This window comes from Hyperoodon ampullatus, assembly GCF_949752795.1.
Source record: "Hyperoodon ampullatus genome assembly, chromosome: 12".
Lineage (NCBI taxonomy): Eukaryota > Metazoa > Chordata > Mammalia > Artiodactyla > Ziphiidae > Hyperoodon > Hyperoodon ampullatus.
The window spans coordinates 46,868,754-46,887,894 of NC_136925.1; the positions used below are offsets into that span (position 1 = coordinate 46,868,754).

A 19,141-nucleotide genomic window follows, 5' to 3' on the forward strand; every position below is an offset into this window, starting at 1 on the left:
TATTTATTTTTTATACAGCAGATTCTTATCTATTTTATACATATTAGTGTATATATGTCAATCCCAATCTTAGCTCATATTTTAACCATGGACTGCCAACCTTGTATCCTTAAAGATCTCGTTTGGTGAGCTTAAGAAGCTGGCACAGAGTAGTCAAGTGCAGGGAGGGGGTGAGGAGAGACTGGTGTCAGACTGCCTGGCTTCTCATAGTGGCTCTGCTCACAGACTATCAAGCCTTCTGAAGTCCTTATAACCTGCCTCTCAATCTCCTAATTCTGTGTTTCTATTCAAACAAAAATTCCATTAACAAAGAGAATTGTTGTCTAAATGAAGATTTCAGAATCAAACCCATAAAGTGCTCTCTGTTTATTTAGGAACCTCTATGCTAATTACTCAAACTTCTTGATTTTAAGATTTTTATCTCTCTGTTTTCTGACCTATGATCATCTCCATGTGGTATGGAGACACGAATTTTTTAAAGTCATATGGCACAAACATTAAGATTTTTAGAGAAAATGGAAAACATCCTCTTTGAAAAGGCAAAGCTGTTTGACAAACAAGCTGGAATTCAATCCTTCACATATTTACTAAATGAGGATCTTTCTTGAGATAAAGCATGTGAAGGTAGGAGATATAAGGCTTTAGAAAAAAAAGGTGGACAATAGTTTTTAATAGGAATAGTCCGATTTCTTACTCATCACTAGGACTTTTTATTTTAAACCTCATTGAGTTTCTGCATTCAAGATGTTTATCAGGATAAGAATTGGTAATGTGCATGGAAATTACAAACTACTTTGTGGGGACAGGGCAGAAGGGATCTTGAGAAAGACCAGACACCGCCGCTGAGGTCTTCCTGCTGGAACGCATCCTTTCATCCTCTTAAAAGAAATGCATCTCCTGTTTAAATGGACTGGTGGCTACTAATGGTCTTTGTTTTCTTCAAACTATAAAGTCAAATCATGTGTTGGAATGTAGGGAGAAGGAAAAAAAGAAATCAGACCCAATCTCTTAGCAGAAGTTTATAGAAATGGCCCAGGCTTTTGAACGGAGAGCCCTCATTTGTCCCCAGCTTCATGATTTCTCTCGCTGTAGGCACTGTGAGGTGGTCAGGCATGTTTTCATAGATGTTCTGCTCTCACCCCCTCCACAACAGATACCTGTTCTTTGAAACTCTCAGTCCTCAGGTCTGAATATCTGAGAGTTACAGGGGGGAGGCCAGAGGATGGGAGCTACCTCTCCTTGAAAGTTTTCATTTGCTTGTTCAATGTTTTAAGCTTCCAACTATGCCTTCCAGAGATCACAGAGGATCACCCTCACTTCCCCAGTGGCTCACATTAGCATCAGGACAGCATCCCGGATGTCCAAGCAGGAAGTATCACAGATTCTCTAGTCAGTCCAGCCTCCTCCCTGTAGACATGAGGCCCCAAGAGGGGGGAGCGACTTGCACAGGTCACAGAGTCCATGGAGCCAGGACTAGACCCAGTTCTCCCTGACTCCCTTTCCCCCTGCCCCCTGTATCACAAGAGCATAAGAGCAGCGGGCAGGGGTGGGGCTGTGCTAGGGGCTGCTCAGTTCCCCTAGCCCTTCCTCTTACTTCCCCAGCTCTGAGCACGTTGGATTTAATCTCAGAGGTCACAGCCTGAAGGTCTAAAAGTCAGTTTCAGCTTCAGAATTCGGATACCCTACAGTCCCACACCCAGGGCTCCCCAGTTTGGTACCCTCTGCTTCCTGCTGTCGTCTCCCTGTTAAGCCCTTGCTCCCCAAGCTTCCTGTCCAGTTCTTCCTCCCTGGGTTCTAGGCTCAGATGGAGAGGTCAGAGGAGAAAGGGGGAGGCACTGGAGCCTGTTAGCTGAGCCGGACACTCAGCTCCCAGGCCCAATCCCAACACTCATATCAACAGTTTGTGGCTGTTATGAGTGAAGTGGAGGGCTCTCCTTTACCTTGGGGTTCTGAATGACAGCTGTTAAAGACGTGTAATTCCAGGAGAAGTACGAGGACCCTGGCTCAGCCTGCTCGCAGAAGTGAGCCTCAAAGTGCCTCCTCCCTCCCCTCGTCATCCAGGCAAACGGCCCAGGTCTCTGGACTGAAGGTGGCAACTGTGAAGACAGCAGAGCCTAGAGCTCTCCTCCAGCAATCCACACTGGTCTATCCCCTCCATCTCAATCTCCCATGAGAGACTGGGAATGAGCCACTGGTTAGTGATGGGCTCTTTTAAGCCTGGGGGATGAAGCTGCCCCACTGTGCCTCTTCTGAATGTGTTTGGAAAAAGACAAAACAAAATAGAAACTGTGCAGTTACCCTAAATCCCACCCAACACACCACAGAAAACAAAAACGAAATTTCAGATCCATTTGGGAAACAATAGTTTCAATAAATAAGTTTCTTGGCTTCACAGCTTTTCCAGCCTCAGCGGGCTCTGGGAGCATCCCGCAATTAGGTAACAGCCACCCCAGAGCTAAGAACCCATTCAGATCAAGTATATGAACATTCTTCAAAAACTATATCTTAAAATTACACAAATGTAAATAAGTACTAGGGATGTAATGTACAACACGATGACTGTAGTTAACACTGCTGTGTAATATATAGACAAGTTGTTAAGAGGGTAAATCTTAAGGGTTCTCATCACAAGGAGAAAAATTCTTTAGTTTTTTTTTTCTTTTCTTTATATTGTATCTGTATGAAATGATGGATGTTAGCTGGACCTATTGTGATAATCATTCTACAGTAGTATATGTAAGTCAAATCATCATGCTGTATGCCTCAAACTTATACAATGATGTAGACAATTATTTCTCAATAAAACTGGAAAACCAACTTAAAAATAAATAAATAAGTAAAATTACACAAATGTATTGCAGGCAACTAGAACTTGAAAACAGGGTTATTCCTTGAAAGTGAACACCATAAATCAATAGATAGTGCACTGGAAACAGAATGAGGGAACATGGGAGAAAGTCTAGGCAGGAGAAAGCCTGACTCACATTAATATCTAAAGAAGAAACGGAAATTAGAGAAAGGTCAGTTCTCTGCTAAGCTCTGCAGTGGGAGAGGGTTTGACCTGCTTATTCTAGCTGTTTAGTGCTGGTGGCAGAAATACACACACATGTGTAACAAAGAGTCTCCTTGACCAAAATAAAGTCAAGCTCCTCTGAGCCCCCTTTGTGATTAGGCCTCATCTTTGGGCCCTCTCTGGCCTGCATAGTTAGGTTTTAGTAAGATTCCTGTTAAGTCAGTTTAGAGAGACTCTCCCACCCTTGATATCTGATTACCCTTGATAGCTGATCGAGTTCCTCATTCCCCACTGTTGATATATAAATCCTTGACCTGCCTTCAGCAGGAATCCTGCTGAAGTGGGTTAAGTGGGTTTAACAAGTATCCTCCTACCCTTCATGTCTCCTCTTACTCATGTCCTATCCACTCCCCTGTCACTCTGCTCCCTGGCTGGAAATCCCCAGCTGTCTTTGCCATATTCAGAGGTAAACCTGATCTCTCCCTTTATTGGCATGGTCTTAACCCCTACTGAGATATCCCTGAACAAAGTCTTCCCTACAGTTTTAATGTGTCAGAATAAGTTTTTACTTTAATAGAGGTGAGAGGTGTGAAGGATAAGTATTCTTTTTTTTTTTTTTTTTTGCGGTACGCGGGCCTTTCACTGTTGTGGCCTCTCCCGTTGCGGAGCACAGGCTCCGGACGCGCAGGCTCAGCAGCCATGGCTCATGGGCCCAGCTGCTCCGCGGCATGTGGGATCTTCCTGGACCGGGGCACGAACCCGTGTCCCCTTCATCGGCAGGCGGACTCTCAACCACTGCGCCACCAGGGAAGCCCAGGATAAGTATTCTTACTGTGTTGCCTTCAAACATTAGAACCCCTCAAATAATCAGCCTTGCTTTTCTTTTATGTTCACCTAACAACCTCTGATGGAGTCTAGCTTCCAAAGTTGTTTTCAGGCTGAAGAGAATGTCCCTCACCGTTTTATAGTTCTCACTGTTAATTAATAAATTGGCACTGATGCTGGTTTGTATACTTCTGTGACTAAGTTAATCATGGAGCAGTATCCCCAAGGTCAAGCACACTGACAGAAATCAAGTTTCTGGGCCCACATAAGAGAGGACCAGAAGGTGAGACCTGGCCACCATGAGCTACAGCATTTAATTCTTGCTGGATCTTAGATGACATAGCTTCCTAGTGAACATCGGCACCAAAGTTTTTGAAAAGTCGATAGGGAGGGACTTCCCTGGTGGCACAGTGTTTAAGAATCCTCCTGCTAATGCAGGGAACACGGTTTCAAGCCCTGGTCCGGGAAGATCCCACATGCCGCGGAGCAACTAAGCCCGTGAGCCACAACTACCGAGCCTGCACTCTAGAGCCCACAAGCCACAACTACCAAGCCCGCGTGCCACAGCTACTGAAGTCCACACACCTGGAGCCCGTGCTCCACAACAAGAGAAGCCACTGCAATGAGAAGCCTGCGCACCGCAACGAAGAGTAGCCTCCGCTCGCCACAACTAGAGAAAGCCTGTGCACAGCAACAAAGACCTAATGCAGCCAAAATAAATAAATAAAATAAATAAATTTTAAAAAAAGTCAATAGGGAGTTACAGATGAGGAAATAATGTGGGTGATACAAATTATTTTGGCCACTGCATTCAAAATTTAATCTTTCTTCTTTCTCACTGTTTACATTCTAAGACTCAATATGTGTCTTGTGTTTTTATCCTTTATTGCTCAGATTTGCCCATGGCTTTATCCTGGCCTGGGGATATTATTAAAATGCAGATTCTGGTTCAGAGTTCCTGGTGGGAGTGGGGACAGGAGTCTGCCTTTCTAGAAAGCTCCCAAGTGTTGCAGATGCTGGTGGTCTGGGGGACGCCCCCTTTGAGCACAAGAGGTGAGGTGTCGTCATCTCTAGTCTGGAGTATTGCCGCAAACTCCTAATTGGTCTCCCTGCCTCCCTTTCCAATCCATTCCCCACCCTGCAGCCAGTATGGTCTTTGAAAAATGCAAATCTGAACAAGTTCTGCCAGTTGCCCTGCTTCCCTTTGCCCTTAGAGCCCTCAGATCCTGCCTCCTACCCGACCTTCAGGCTCTCCCTCCTGTCTCAAGCCCACTGTTCCAGCCCCGATGAATTAGGCTCGATTCCTATAAGCAACTTGCCATCTCTACTCTGCTTTCTCACAAGTTCTTCTCATCTGACAAACATTTTTCTTCTATTTCCCATCTTCACCCCTCCCACGCCCTCCCAGGCTTTTGAAATCCATTTATGTACCTCTCCTCTGTGATTCTATAACACCCTGAGCCTCTTGCATTTATTGTACTTGTCAACCTATATCATTACTTTTCTCAAATTCCTACCATTAGATCATGAATGAGGGAGAGAGGTACCTGTATTTGTTTTCATTGTATCTCCATTACATTGTCTCATGTATAGAAAATATTTAAAATATGTTTATTGAGTTGAACCAGAAAAGGGAGAGTGTTGAGGAAGCGGAAGCCTGTAAGCGTTTCTCATTTTGTCTACTTCACAGAGTCACAATCGGGGTTACTAAATGTTAAGGACAAAATTGATTAGGTTGTCAAATTAAACTGCAATCTGAAGCTTTGTAGCTACTTTAGAATAATACTAGGCTTGCAGTTCTGTTTAAATTCTGTCTTGCCTAAGCAATACAGAATACATATTTTATATATAAAACTAGGCAGCCCTGACCAGCTGTTCTCTATTTTTACAGAATGGCTACAGATGTAAGCATAAATTGTAGTTAGATATGCAAAATACGGAAAGACTAAATGGTAATTAGGGGTTGGGGTTAGATAGCCTTGTAAAAGCCCCTTCCGAGAGATGTTTCATATGCCAAGCAGTTTTTAAATCTTAGTTTGTGAGATGTTGCAGATGGATTCTAACAAATATAATTTTTAATGGAATCTTGGAACTTTACATTAACTTCTGAGATTCCCTTGGAACTTTACATTAACTTCTGAGATTCCACAATGCATTATTTTAAAAAAAAGATCAAAATGGTATCAACTCAAGAATAAAACAGGTACACATGCCTAACACAAAAGTCTGTGTGGTCGAAGTATATCAATTCAATGAGGCTTATTTATTGTATTATATACAAAAGTATAATTGATAATCTGTTGTATTTTCACATTTTTCTTTCACTATGCTTTTCTTGACTAGAGATTTTCTTTTTTTTTTTCAAGGAAGGAATGGCATACGAAGCACTAGGATCCACCTGGCCTTTTGTTTTTCTCATTGTTACCAGATCCTAAATCTCTCTCCTGATCTGGCTCAGGACTCTGGTGTAGAATAAACCCCTGGATTCCCATCAAGGTACTACCTGAGATGGAAAAGGTCCCCCCTGGGAGCTCACCTGCCCCACCCTATGCATTCCTCACCGTGAACAACGCTCCCATTGTCTTTCTTCATTCATTGCTCACAGAGCCACACCTGTTAGAGGCCAGCAGCTGCCAATACTCACCTTCTTAGAAAGAATGAAAAGAAGAAATAGGGCAAGCTGGAGTTAGGAAATGATTCAATGTGTCAAAGTATCTTTTTATGTTTTGTGTCAGAATAGTTAATATTTTCATGGGTGTGACCTTTGCTTTCAATACAAATATGCTAAACCTGTTATTTATTGATTACCTCTTATGTGCTAGAACTTCTTATACATATTTTATTTTGTCTCTGTGACAGCCAGGAAAGTTAGGTATTATAGTCCCCAACGAAGAGAGTCCCAGAGAGAATCAGTCCCAGTCAGTGGTTGATCCTAGATGCAGAGTTGGATCAGCCTCATTTCTAAAGCCCAAGTTCTTTCCTCTAAGTTCTGCCGCCTTCGAGAAAGCAAAGCCCCAAGGATATCTCATTGGAAGTTTCAACAGCGTTTGTATTAGTTAAAAAATAAAGACAGAGGAAAAAAGGAATGTATGTGTGAACAGAGACTATCGTGGGTATCTAAAGAGCACGTGACAGGCCAATATTGGACCTTGGAGGGGCTGTTGTTTCCTCCCGCCTCTAACACTTTCCCTTCTCGGCATCTGCAGGTGTTCACCGTCGCTGAGTGTTACCCAGGAAAACTGCAGGGCGCCGAACGGTAGCGCGAAGGTTATGGCAGTGAGCGGAGGACTAGCGATCTGGAGACGTCAGTCTTTAAAATATGTATCTAACCTGTCCTCATTTATTTCCACTGCCACTTCCCCATCCAGCTACTCGCTAATAGTCTTGTAATTCTCCCTTCCCCCAAGCCCTTCTCCACCCCCCAGATAATCGGATCGTGTCATTCCTCCGTCTGAACAACGTCTTGGCTGCGCCTAGCTCCGAGGATAAAGTTTAAAAACATCCTTTACGCGACCTTGCAGGCCCTCCACGTTCCGGACCGTGCTCAGCGCTCCGGCTTCCACCTCCGGCCATGAACCCACCTGTTCGCCTAACTCCCCACACCCTGGCCCTTTCCTCCCTCAGCTCGTTTGCACACCTTGTCCGTTCTCTTGTCCCCCGCCTTCCGCTTTCCCAAGTCCCATTCACTCTCCGAGTCTCAGCTGAGATGCCACTTTTTAAGTGCGGCCTTTCCCGTCTGATTCCTACCTGCAGTCTCGTCACCCGCCATCTAATTAGATCTTCCTGAATGGGCTCCGCTAGCACTGTTCGTCGCCGCCTGCGATTTGCGTTTGCATACTTGCCTTATTATTTTTAATGTCTGCAAGTGTCACAAGGGTTTAGCACTGTGCCTGGGAGGCACACTTTTGGAACCTACTAACTTTTGAATGAATGAAGGAAGGAACTTGAACTGGATGTTGTCACCACCATCATCCTACCGTGACAATATTTCGAGTCCCCCAGTGCTACTGTCAATGGCATGCCCACCCCTGTAGGGTTGGCAAAGCCCTGGAGGAGAGTAGGCTTTCTGGCGCTCCCACCACTCTCTCAGGCACTCTCCGGGGGGAAGACCCGGGCACAGCGCGGCTGGGGGCAGGTCTCAAGGCCAGGAGTCCTCCGGGCTCCCAGGTTCACGTGCACTGGGGGAGGAGGGGCGGAGGAAAAGGATAGCGTGAGCGGGGAGCGCAGGATACCTAAGGAGAGCGCGGGCCGCGCCCGGTACACCTACAACCCCGCGGCCAGCCGCCGCCCGGGAGCGACTTCCTCCTTGGGGGCCGGCGCGCGGGGCGGGGCGGGGCGGGGCGGGGCGGGGCGGGAGACGCCCCCGCCGGGCTGGGCCCCGGGCCGCCCCAATGAGATTCGGTGCCGGGCCGCGACTATGCCCAGTCCCGGCGCCGCGCTCGGCCGCGGAGGAGGTGGGCGGCCGGGGCGGCGGCGGCGCTGCGCGCGCCAAGGGGAAGCCGAGCCTGCCAAGCTGGCGCCCGGCGGGGCCATGGTGGCCGGCGCCCGCGGCGGCTGCGCGCAGGCAGGGGCTGCTCGGCGCGGCCTCCTGGCCCTGCTGCTCGCTGTCTCCGCGCCGCTCTGGCTGCAGGCGGAGGAGCTGGGTGAGTGGAGCGCGTCCGGCGGGCGGCGCACTGGGCCTGGAGGGGACCGCGCGCGGGAGGAGGTCTGGGTCGCAGCCTGCGCCCTGCAGAGTCCGGCTTTCTCTGGCCGATGGCGGCTCGAGTGTAAAATAAGTTAACTGCGTTCTGTTCGCTCCCCCCACCAGACTCCTTCCTTCGCCCCCAAACAAGAGGACCAGCTTGGCGCCTCCCCACTTTCTCTCTCCGCAGCCCCGCTCACTTAGTTTCCAGACTTCCTTCCTGAAGTGACATGGCCCAGGGGTCGCGAGCTGACGACCCCAGCCTTAGGGGAGAGTCCTATGCGGGGAGGCCCCTCTTAAGCCTCCTTTTGACAGAGCTGCCCGGCATTTGGGCGGCCGGGCCCTCCCGGTCGCCTCGCTTCCCTGCGCGGCTGGAATCGTAGCGTGTGAGTTTGTGGTTTGCACGGATGGTCGGGAAGGGTTTCCCTGAGGTCCCCCTGGGAAGCCGGCAGTCCCACCGCGCCTCTCGTCACGAGTGAGCTGCTTGCTCTCCGACTTGGAACCCTGTGGCTCGGCTCCTTCTTGGGTGTTGGAGCCAGTCGACTCCCGACCAGGCTGATCTTTCTCTGGACCTGGTCCTTGGCTTCAAGTTGGACCTAATTAGCCCACAACCGAATTTACTGCGGCATAGCCACCAGGTGAGAGCAGTAAGCCGTTTTACCAGCTGTAGGCAAATCCTTGTAATTTAGTTCTTTATGGATCGCAAGGGGCAGCTTTCTGCGGATTTTTTCAGTTCTTGTTTCCCTCCTCCCTTACTTTTGACCCTCTACGACTGAGGTTACTTAATGGCAGTGCATCTAGCCAGAATATTTTGACTGCCCCCGTGCCCCCGCCCCGTGTTTTCTAATGAGACAAGAATCAAAACTAAGCCAAGTGCTGGCATTTTTTTTCACTGAACCATGTATTCCCGGTCTGAAACATTGATACTCAAGATGTTGGTAGTGGTTCCTAAGTTTGCGTACATACCGATTTGTTAGGAAAGAAAAAAAAGCTAAAGTTTAGACAGACTGTATCTTGGCACGGTAGCGGAATCCTAGGAATATGGTAAAATATAAATATGTATGCTTTTATTTAAAATGTACGATTTTGATCATGGGTGTTTTAAGCACTTAAATGTTTCTCAGGTCATTGTTTGAAGAGGCACCTTCAATACTGTACATCTATGAATAGATCCAACAATGTGTCGCTGTACTAATCTGACCAAAGCTGTCACCTATCTTTCCAAATGAAGTTTTAGATGTTATATGGCATCCAGGCTGTTAACTTTATAGAGCAGTTCTCTGGGAAGACGTGTGATTGCTTAGATTCTTAGAGCTTCAAATTTGAGACTTTACGGCACACGATTGATGGAAGAAGATGTCATGTTTCGGTGAAGCATCCTATATATTTAGGATGTTAAAAGAACCAATCGCAAAAGAAGTAAAACTTAGATTTGGCACATTTACTGAAAAAAATCTACGAACTCGAGTTCCGATACCTCATGAGTGAAGAGGCATAATCAGTGTTTTTTGAGTACTTCTCACGTCTGTGATTTTCCCAATTAGCCCTTGGTCACTTATTTTTCAAGTTTTCATAAATTTAAGCATGCAAACCCATTTTAGGTTTTGAAATATGCTACTGGATATACAGTTGGATGGTGGTCATCAGTGATATTAGTGCTCTCAATGTTTAGAAGGCAAGAGGGTAGCCTTAGCATAACAATCTGGTTTTGGTGAGAAGATACCATCTACTACATTTTACCTCCATTGTCCTTGTCAGCTTAGTCTGCTGCTTCGTGGCTCCCCAGCCTACGTGATCACTGCTCTCCCCAGGAGCTTTATAAAGCCCCAGACCCATACTGTGAATCACACCATCCAATGGGTGGGGCCTGAGAATACGAGATTTTAAAAAGTTCCCACAGGTAATTCTGATTCAAATCAGCTTTGAGATGGTGGAAACATCTGATAATGTTAGGGTTATAGTAAAGTGCTACTGCTGTCTGTGTCATAGACAATTTAATATTAGACTTTTATTCATTGTGTTATGTTTCGGGAACAAATGTGATACATTAATCTGAATATTTGTAAGCCTAGTCAATGAAATCATTCAAAATTTTAAAGTCAGAGTCTGGTGACCCCTGAAGCTATACTAGTTCCTTTTTAAGGCTGCTCCTTGCCTATGTGGTATTTTTGCTCAATTTATTTTAAAAAAGGTCCAGGGCTTCCCTGGTGGCGCAGTGGTTGAGAGTCTGCCTGCCGATGCAGGGGACACGGGTTCGTGCCCCGGTCCAGGAAGATCCCACATGCCGCGGAGCGGCTGGGCCCGTGAGCCATGGCCGCTGAGCCTGCGCGTCCGGAGCCTGTGCTCCGCAACGGAAGAGGCCACAACAGTGAGAGGCCCGCGTACCGCAAAAAAAAAAAAAAAAAAAAAAAAGGTCCATTCTTCCTGTATTCATAGCCGGCCAGGCCCCAGGCATTAGGGCACGATGAGCAGAATATGGGCTGATTTTAGCTCCTTCTTGCGCCTCTGGATCCACTTAACTAAAGTTAGATATTTACACAGATTGTTTCACATGATTTTGACTTTACATAATATCACATGTAAATTGATCATTAGCATTGATTCGATTTGTATAAATCCATAGGCTTGGGCTTAGGTCTTATTCCCTTGATTATAAGTTTTGTGGAATAAAATACCCTTAATTCATGTGAGGAATTTGTGTTAACTAAAAATCCCTGATTCTTTCTTCACCAAAATATTTGGAAATGGATATTAAAAATTTCCTCCTTCTAATTTAAGTATTAGGAGAATAAAAATAAGCAGTTAATCTCTGAGGAAACTTCTAAGCATAGAATTAGACACAGAAAAATGGATTAAAAAATTCTGCCCAACTCTAACTTCTTACTTTCGGAAGTTCTGTTTTTAAGCCATCACTCCTTTATATTTGGTTCAACAGGGAACAGCTGATGTCTGATGTTTGGGGTGAGTGGCTTTTTTAAAAGTAGTCACAAGTTTGTTCTGGCACCTTCTGCATCAGTGCTTGCCCTCACCCCAGATTTTCCTTCATCTTGAAGGCCTGCGATTCGGTCAGCCTGGGAGACTGTAAATTCCTGAGGGCAGCCACTGGATTGTCTTTATCTTCATAGCACCTGACCAATAAATGTTTCTTGAGTTGAACTGAACAATCTTTTTGTATTAGGAGATATTTTCAAATTATGTCCTAATTAGTGGAAACTAAGTAATAGTCTACTGAAGTTCTTTATAAAGGTACATCTGGTACTTCCACTAATTAACTTTGTTTAGCAAGCCCAGCTCTCTTGGCATGCTTATTTCTATATGTCAGGATGCCTTTTAAAGGCAAGTGCAGCAGAAAGAAGGGAACGTGGCCAGCAGAACAATATGTACCATGTCTTTTGGCTCTATTAGATGTAATTTGTAACTAACACTCTGAAACATGAAGTTATACCATATACAGTATTACAGGGGAAAAAAAAGTTGTGCTAAAGGATTCATTAAACACATCATAGGATGTTATTAAAGCAGGAGTTGAACTCTGAATAGTGTCTCAAACTGTACTTATTAACTTTTCATAAGTTGAACCCTTTCACCTTCAGGTACTGGAACAGACTTGAAAATCATATAAAAAACCACAACTTGGAAATAAGCAAGACATTTGACATTTATAAGGAACGATGTTTGTATTTTTAAGATGCAAGGGGAGATTAATTGCAGCGTTTAGTGAAGGTTTTAGTCCTGTTAAGGCAGGGGTGGGGTGAGGGCTTGTTAAGGGAAATACTTCCTATAGAGTTTTGCACTTACTGCCATGCGTGTCCTAAATCATAAAGGCAACTCTGTGCCTATTAGAGCGACCAGTTGCTTTGAATTTGTAAGGAGATAATACATGGTACCTATTGGAATTGCATTTAGCACAAAGAACTCAATAAATGCCAGCTCTCTTCCTAATTATTACCTAATTATTACCTAATTACCTAATTATTACACTCTTCTTAATTATTACCTAATTATTACTCTTAATTTGACAAACACGGGGACCCCTTTATTCTGCCTCCCCGACTGCCTCTCGGACCTCATTCTCTACCACACTTCCCCGCGTCCCCAGGCATACTGACTTTCTTGCTGTTTCTCAGTGGTATCAGGAACCCTTCTACCTCAGAGCCTTCGCATGTGCTGTTCCCTCTGCCTGGAACAGGCTTACCCCAAATGTCCATGTGACTCCCTTCTCCTTCGATCTTTGTTCAAATATTGCCTTCACAGGGAGAATGGCCCTAACCACCTGGAACCCTCTCACCTTCCCCAGAACTCCACATTCCCCCTCCCTGCTTGCAGTTTTCTCTAGGGCATTTACCACCTTCCAACAGAGTCTATAATTTATACTTTTCTTTCTTGTCTGTCTCCCCATTGTGAGAAGTTAAGGTCCATGAGAAGCTATGTGCCTTGAACAGTGGCCAGCACATGATGGGTGCTCAGTGAGGATGGGGGGAGAAGGCAATGAAAACACAGCTCCTGCCCTGTTGTTAAAGACTCAGCGCTGACTCTAGTTGAGAATCACAACCGGAACAAGACAAAGTAATGAAGTTGTATGTCTAGTCCAAGTGTTGTTTGTAAATAAAAAGTCTGAAAATATGGATTTAAAATAGAGGAACTCATTCTGGTATATTCAAAGTCTGGCATTGAAGATGAAAGGAAAAATATTGCCAGATTTTCAGATTCTTTTTCCTTAGACTACGGAGTAATTTTGCCTTTTTGCAACTGAAGAGTTGTGTTGATATCATCTTCCAGATGTTCATTCTCTGCTTTGTATATAAAATTTTAAAAAATAGTTTTTTGTCTTGGGGGTGCAGGAATGGGAGAGACTTAACTGATGAGGAAAAAAAAACACATGGTGATTTTTAACCCAGTGTGGAAATAAATTCTAACTATGACCCCTAGTATGCTGGATCCGGAACCAGCTGCCAAACTTGCCTTTCAGTGGCAGTTGAAGAGGATAGGGTTTGTTTTTTTGGGGGGGGGCCGGGGAATGGGAGGAAAATAGAAGGAAAGTCTAAGCTTCGTGAGAGCAAAATGAAACAGAGCTTTTTTATTCACCACCAGCACCGGTTATAGTGCCTGGCTGATAACAGGCTCCAGATAACTATTTCCTGAGTCGGTGCATGAATGCTTGTGGCTGAGGTTTGAGAGAATGAGGTGAAGGGTAGTAGTCGCTAAAGTGTTTTAAACAGAAATTGCATACATGACTATTGATGTCTTTAGACACACCGTACATGTATTCAAGAAAATAACTAAATTCAACTCTGAAAAGAGTTGGGAATCTCAGAGACTCCTTTCCAGGTAATACCAGCAAAGCTGCCATAAGTTAGGTGCTGGCCGTCTTGAAAATAGAGGAGCAGGTGGTCTTTGGTTCCCTAAGATCTGCAGGTGCTTATACATTGAGGGCAGCAGGGCCCTGCTTTACCTTGAAGATCACTTTGGGACAATGTTTAGGCATTTGTGACATTAGCACTGTGTTGAGCCATATAGTCCTGTATGCCTTGACTGTTTAATGCCATTTCTGTTTAATCTGTTAATCTAGTTTTCATAAACTATCTCCTTGGGTGTTCTAATACCCCATATTTGCAGAAATGTCTTTGTCTTATATTGATATATGCTTACATATGGTCATTTTAATTTTATATGGCTCCATTTCATGACTGAGAGTGTTTAGTGAATGTACCTAGAGGTTGTGTGTAAATGATTTTTATGGAGCACTCTTTTTTTTTTTTTTTTGGGCTGCGTTGGGTCTTTGTTGCTGCGCACGGGCTTTCTCTAGTTGCGGCGAGCGGGGGCTACTCTTTGTTGCGGTGCGCGGACTTCTCAGTGCGGTGGCTTGTTTTGTTGTGGAGCACTGGGCTCTAGGCACGTGTGCTTCAGTAGTTGTGGCGCACGGGCTTAGTTGCTCCGCGGCATGTGGGATCTTCCCGGACCAGGGCTCGAACCCATGTCTCCTGCATTGGCAGGCGGATTCTTAACCACTGCGCCACCAGGGAAGCCCAGCACGCTATTCTTGAAAAAAGAAAAAGGGAAAAAAACCCCTTTATTTCACTATTATTTCTGACAGAGATCAGAAGTCCAGTTAAATTCAAAGTGCCAGTGCATAAAATTTCCTACAGGGAAGGTGGTAAACATCTTAGTGGGTCTCACTTAATTTTTAACAGGCTGAGTGGATTTAATTCAGCTTTTTTTATTGCTTCACAAAAGCAGATTGAAATGTGGTTGATTTCAGTCCGAAGGAGGAAACTTTTGTGACTTAATAGCCCATGGGCCCGCTGGGACATGAGAGCTGTTTATTGAATTGCTCCCACTCCGAGGAGTTTAGAATGGAGGCTGCTTATTGTGAGAATTACACGGACCAAGATTTGCCGTTTTTCCCCCTAGGAAGCCCCTGCTTTGCCAAGAGTCTAAAATAGAAGATAGCTAACTCTACAGATAGAGAAATGGTGCTGTACCTGCTGTTAGTGCTAGCTCAAAAGGGTCTAAAACTCTTTGAGACCCTCTTGCCTTTTGGGTAGGAAATTCTTTTTCCGCCCATCTTTCTTCTTCCTTTTCCTTTTTCATCCTCTTTGCTACAGTTACTGTGCTATATTATTAAGATCTTAACAAACACACTGCTTTTCCCCTGAGATATTTAAAATATGTTGAAGACTTCATGGCATTTCTCCCCTAATATCTAATAATCAAGTCATATTTCCCCAGTTAACCTTAACATGTCTTTTGGCTATTGGTTTGTTCAAACAAAATCCACACATGGCAGTTAGTTATTACGTCTCTTTAAGTCACTTTTGATCTACCACTGATCCCCACCCACATACATTTTATTTTCCTGCAAGGAAGTCAGATTCAATTGTCTGGTGACACAGCTCACATCCTAAATTGACTTACTGCTTCTGAGTGGTGTGTCTTTCTTTTATGTGCACCATCCCCTAAAGTATAAACCTGAATTAGACCTACAGGTTTGATTAGATTCAGGCTAAGGGTTTTTGGTAAAAGTACCTCAAGGTGCCATGTACTGCTAATTGTATCACAACAAGATGCATAATTATTATTGTTATTATTCTTGCCCCCCATTTCAGTGATGTTGAGAATGATCAGTGACTTCAGGAAGTGACAACTCAATCCACCCTTTATAAAGTTGCCTTTTCCTATATGACCTGGAAGTGGTCTGTGGGATGATAGTCTCTCGCTCCCTCAGACTACTCTTCCCCATCAACATTTCACTCAATGGTTGAAGCATCTATTGATCATTGTTGTCTGCCCAATCAGATACATTTTATGTAAATAACATTTTAAAACCTTACCTTCATATATATTTTTTTTATCAGGTGGTTTTTTGTTTTTTGGGTTTTTGTTTGTTTGTTTGTTTGTTTTTGCGTCTAATTGAATTGAATTGAATCCCAACAATTCTGAGAGCTGCTGAAGGAACTGAGATTCAGAGAGATTGAATCATTTACCCCAGGCGCATTCACTTTATGTGCCTAAAGAGGGGCTCAGGTGCACGTCCTACAATTCTAAATGCCTTATGATCGTCTTCTGCTCCTCATCTTCAAGGGGCGCTCATCCAGATAAGATCAAGTTCAAGAAAAGAAGCCTTGGAGGAACACAATTTCAGGGGGTTATTTATGCAATAAAGTTTTAAATTAATAGCCTTTGGCTTCTCTTAGAGATGATTACACTTGCTACAGAAATATTAAGACTTTTAAAACTCCCAGTTAGTAGCTATTGTGCTTTAATCCACTGTGATACATTTAGCAGTGCAGAATACAGAATGTGCAAAGGCTATACAATTTTCAGGACCATGCAACGTGATATAAATTTTATGATTTATTTATTTTTCTCTCAACTCTTACGTTTCATACCTCATTCAGTGAATGATAAAATGCCATCTCTTTCCCAACTGAGATTTGTTTTCTGGTTAGTCAACATTGATTGCTTTTTCCTTACATGTGGTACGTACATGTATGTTCCCGCAAACCTTCTCATCCTATTTCTTTGTGTATTTTTCATTCTGTGCTCAGATAATTCCTAAATTGACGCTCTTGTCCAGGTGTCAGAAACGTCACTCTGGCTTAAATATAGATCCTGAAATTTATTATTTTCTGTCCTGGATGTATAAATGAAATCGAGAGTAAAAATGTGTCAGAGAATTGAAAATATAGATGTGTTCCAGTTTTAGGAATAGATATTAAAGTAAAACCATACAAAACTGGTATCTCAAGGATTTTTCATTTTTAAGAAAATTCACTGCAAGATCCCTCCTAATAATGAGGGCCCTTTAGTCTCCTGCTACTCAGGGTATACCTTAAAAAGACTAGCAGAAGAGTCATCACAAAGAGACTTTTGGACATGCAGAAATCTCAGACCCTGCACATTAGCAAGATCCCCGGGTGGCTGCTGTACCCACTGAAGTTTGAGAAGCAGCACTTGAACCTACTCACCCTTCATTTACAGAGCAGCTTTTAGGAGCTCCATTGGTGCGAAGCAAAGAGAACAGCCTTTGTGGGAAGTAAACTAGCTGCCTTTCAGACTATTCCTTTAACAGGCTAGTAAAAAGCACTTACTTAAATGATTAAAAACACAGCGTGCTGGGGCTTCCCTGGTGGCGCAGTGGTTGAGAGCCCGCCTGCCGATGCAGGGGACACGGGTTCGTGCCCCGGTCCGGGAAGATCCCACATGCCGTGGAGCGGGTGGGCCCGTGAGCCACGGCCGCTGAGCCTGCGCGTCCGGAGCCTGGGCTCCGCAACGGGAGAGGCCACAACAGTGAGAGGCCCGCATACCGCAAAGAAGAAAAAAAAAAAAACAAAAGAGTGGTGGAATTCCTCATAAGTTTTACAAGAAACCCTGAATTAAATATGGCTCTCTTCCTCGTGTTCAATTTCAAGACCAAAAGAGTAGGACTATAAATAAATAATCGTAATGTGGGTTTTAATGCCGTTTGTGCTGGCATTAAAACCCTGGTAGTGTGATCTTGGGCAGTTTCTGAAATCTCTCTGCTCAGTGTCCTCACTTCTGAAATGAGTGACTTCAGCAATTGCCACCTCAGTGCTTGAGTTTCATGGTGTCTGGAGTCAGATAGGTGAGGTTCAGATGCCAGGTCCGCCACCAGGGCTGATTACTCAGCTTCTCAGAGCCTCAACTTCTTCACACATAGAACAAGGACAATAGGAAGGACATGTGGTAAAGAAAGGGTGCTGTGGGCTTCTTGGGCTGTATTGGAAATGTCCTGTCTTATAAGCTATGGGGTATATACTTGGATGTTTGAGATAGTACTCTATACACAGCTATCTGTATATCCGCATGTGTGTATGAAATGTTTCATAATTTTTAAAAAGGAAACTAATAATATCCATCAAATATGATTGTCCTGGAGATTAAATAAGATAATATAAAGTCCCTTAGAACACTCAGTATCTGTCACCTTTTACAACAAATGGTTGGTTAGTTAGTAAGAGCACTTTCACAATTAATTTTATGATTTTTTCCTGTTCCAATAACTTTTTGGTTCTTATTAATTTAAAAAAATCTGTCAAAGTGAAAATATCTGTGTATATGAGGGAGCAAGAGAGAAACATTTAAAGTTTTACTTTTAAAAAAAATTTATTGAAGTATAGTTGATTTACAATGTTATGTTAATTTCTGCTGTACAGCAAAGTGATTTGGTTATACATATATATACATTCTTTTTCATATTCTTTTCATTATGGTTTATCACAAGATATTGAATATAGTTCCCTGTGCTTTACAGTAGGACCTTGTTGTTTATCCACAGTTTTAACTTCTAAAACTCAGATGAACTTTGTACTTGGTAATGTTGGAATTTTTGGACGCCAAGAGAAAAGTCAACATCCAGTTACACATATGTGAATATTGGTGATATGCATATTTAACATGGAACCAAGGTTAGAAAATACAGCACATTGTAGAGACAGGAAGGATTGCTCGCATTTATCCTCAGCTTCAGCAGTTGCAACGTAGACATGACATCAACATCCTGACATTATTAATAAATGTCAGCAGCCACTTTTCTCCAACTTCCGTATCCTGAGCATCTATTCAACAGGGATAACAGTCATCTTAGACTTGTTTTGCTTTACAAACAAGGGGTTTGTTTTGTTTTGTTTTACATTTTTATCTGTGAAATTAGGACACTTCTCTCAAACAACGTGTCCAGTTCGTTGCCAGTTCCCCTTGTAACTTAAGCACTTGTAAGTTAATAACAACAGTGGCAAGTCTTGCTTTTGAATATCAGTGACAGGTTACAATTTCAGTGTCCATTTTTTAGAGCTCTAAAGACCGAAATCCACCTCTCCACATCTGATCTTTGATCCCAGAAGCCCTGTTTTGGGATATCTCTGTGCACCCCCCTTTTGTGAGCCCAGCCCAGGAGTTGGCCAGTGTGTCCCACAGAACACTGCTCCCAGGAGATGCCCATTGAGCATGCATCCTCCTTTAAAGTTTCACATGCACTGCAAGGGCTTTGAGATGTCCTGTGGTGAAGAAAAAGGCGGGATTCTGGAAGCTTATTTGCCTTTTTTGGCAACAAGGGTGTGATCTCTTTGTAAGCCTTCTAAGGACTGAGGGATCCAGTGCCT

At 43.9% G+C, this 19,141-nt stretch overlaps 1 protein-coding gene across 3 annotated transcripts in view; it reads left to right on the forward strand.

Annotated features, from left to right (window-relative positions):
- Positions 1 to 8,277: 8,277 nt before the first annotated feature.
- DCBLD1 (discoidin, CUB and LCCL domain containing 1) overlaps positions 8,278 to 19,141 on the forward strand; it is a gene marked incomplete at its 3' end in the record, with an annotated part of 84,907 nt that continues 74,043 nt past the window's right edge. For all 3 annotated transcript variants that reach the window (XM_079716341.1, XM_079716342.1, XM_079716343.1), the window contains exon 1: positions 8,278 to 8,481. In XM_079716341.1, the coding sequence (XP_079572467.1) occupies positions 8,370 to 8,481 (112 nt within the window). In that variant the 5' untranslated portion in view covers positions 8,278 to 8,369. The remainder of the gene's footprint in view (positions 8,482 to 19,141) is intronic.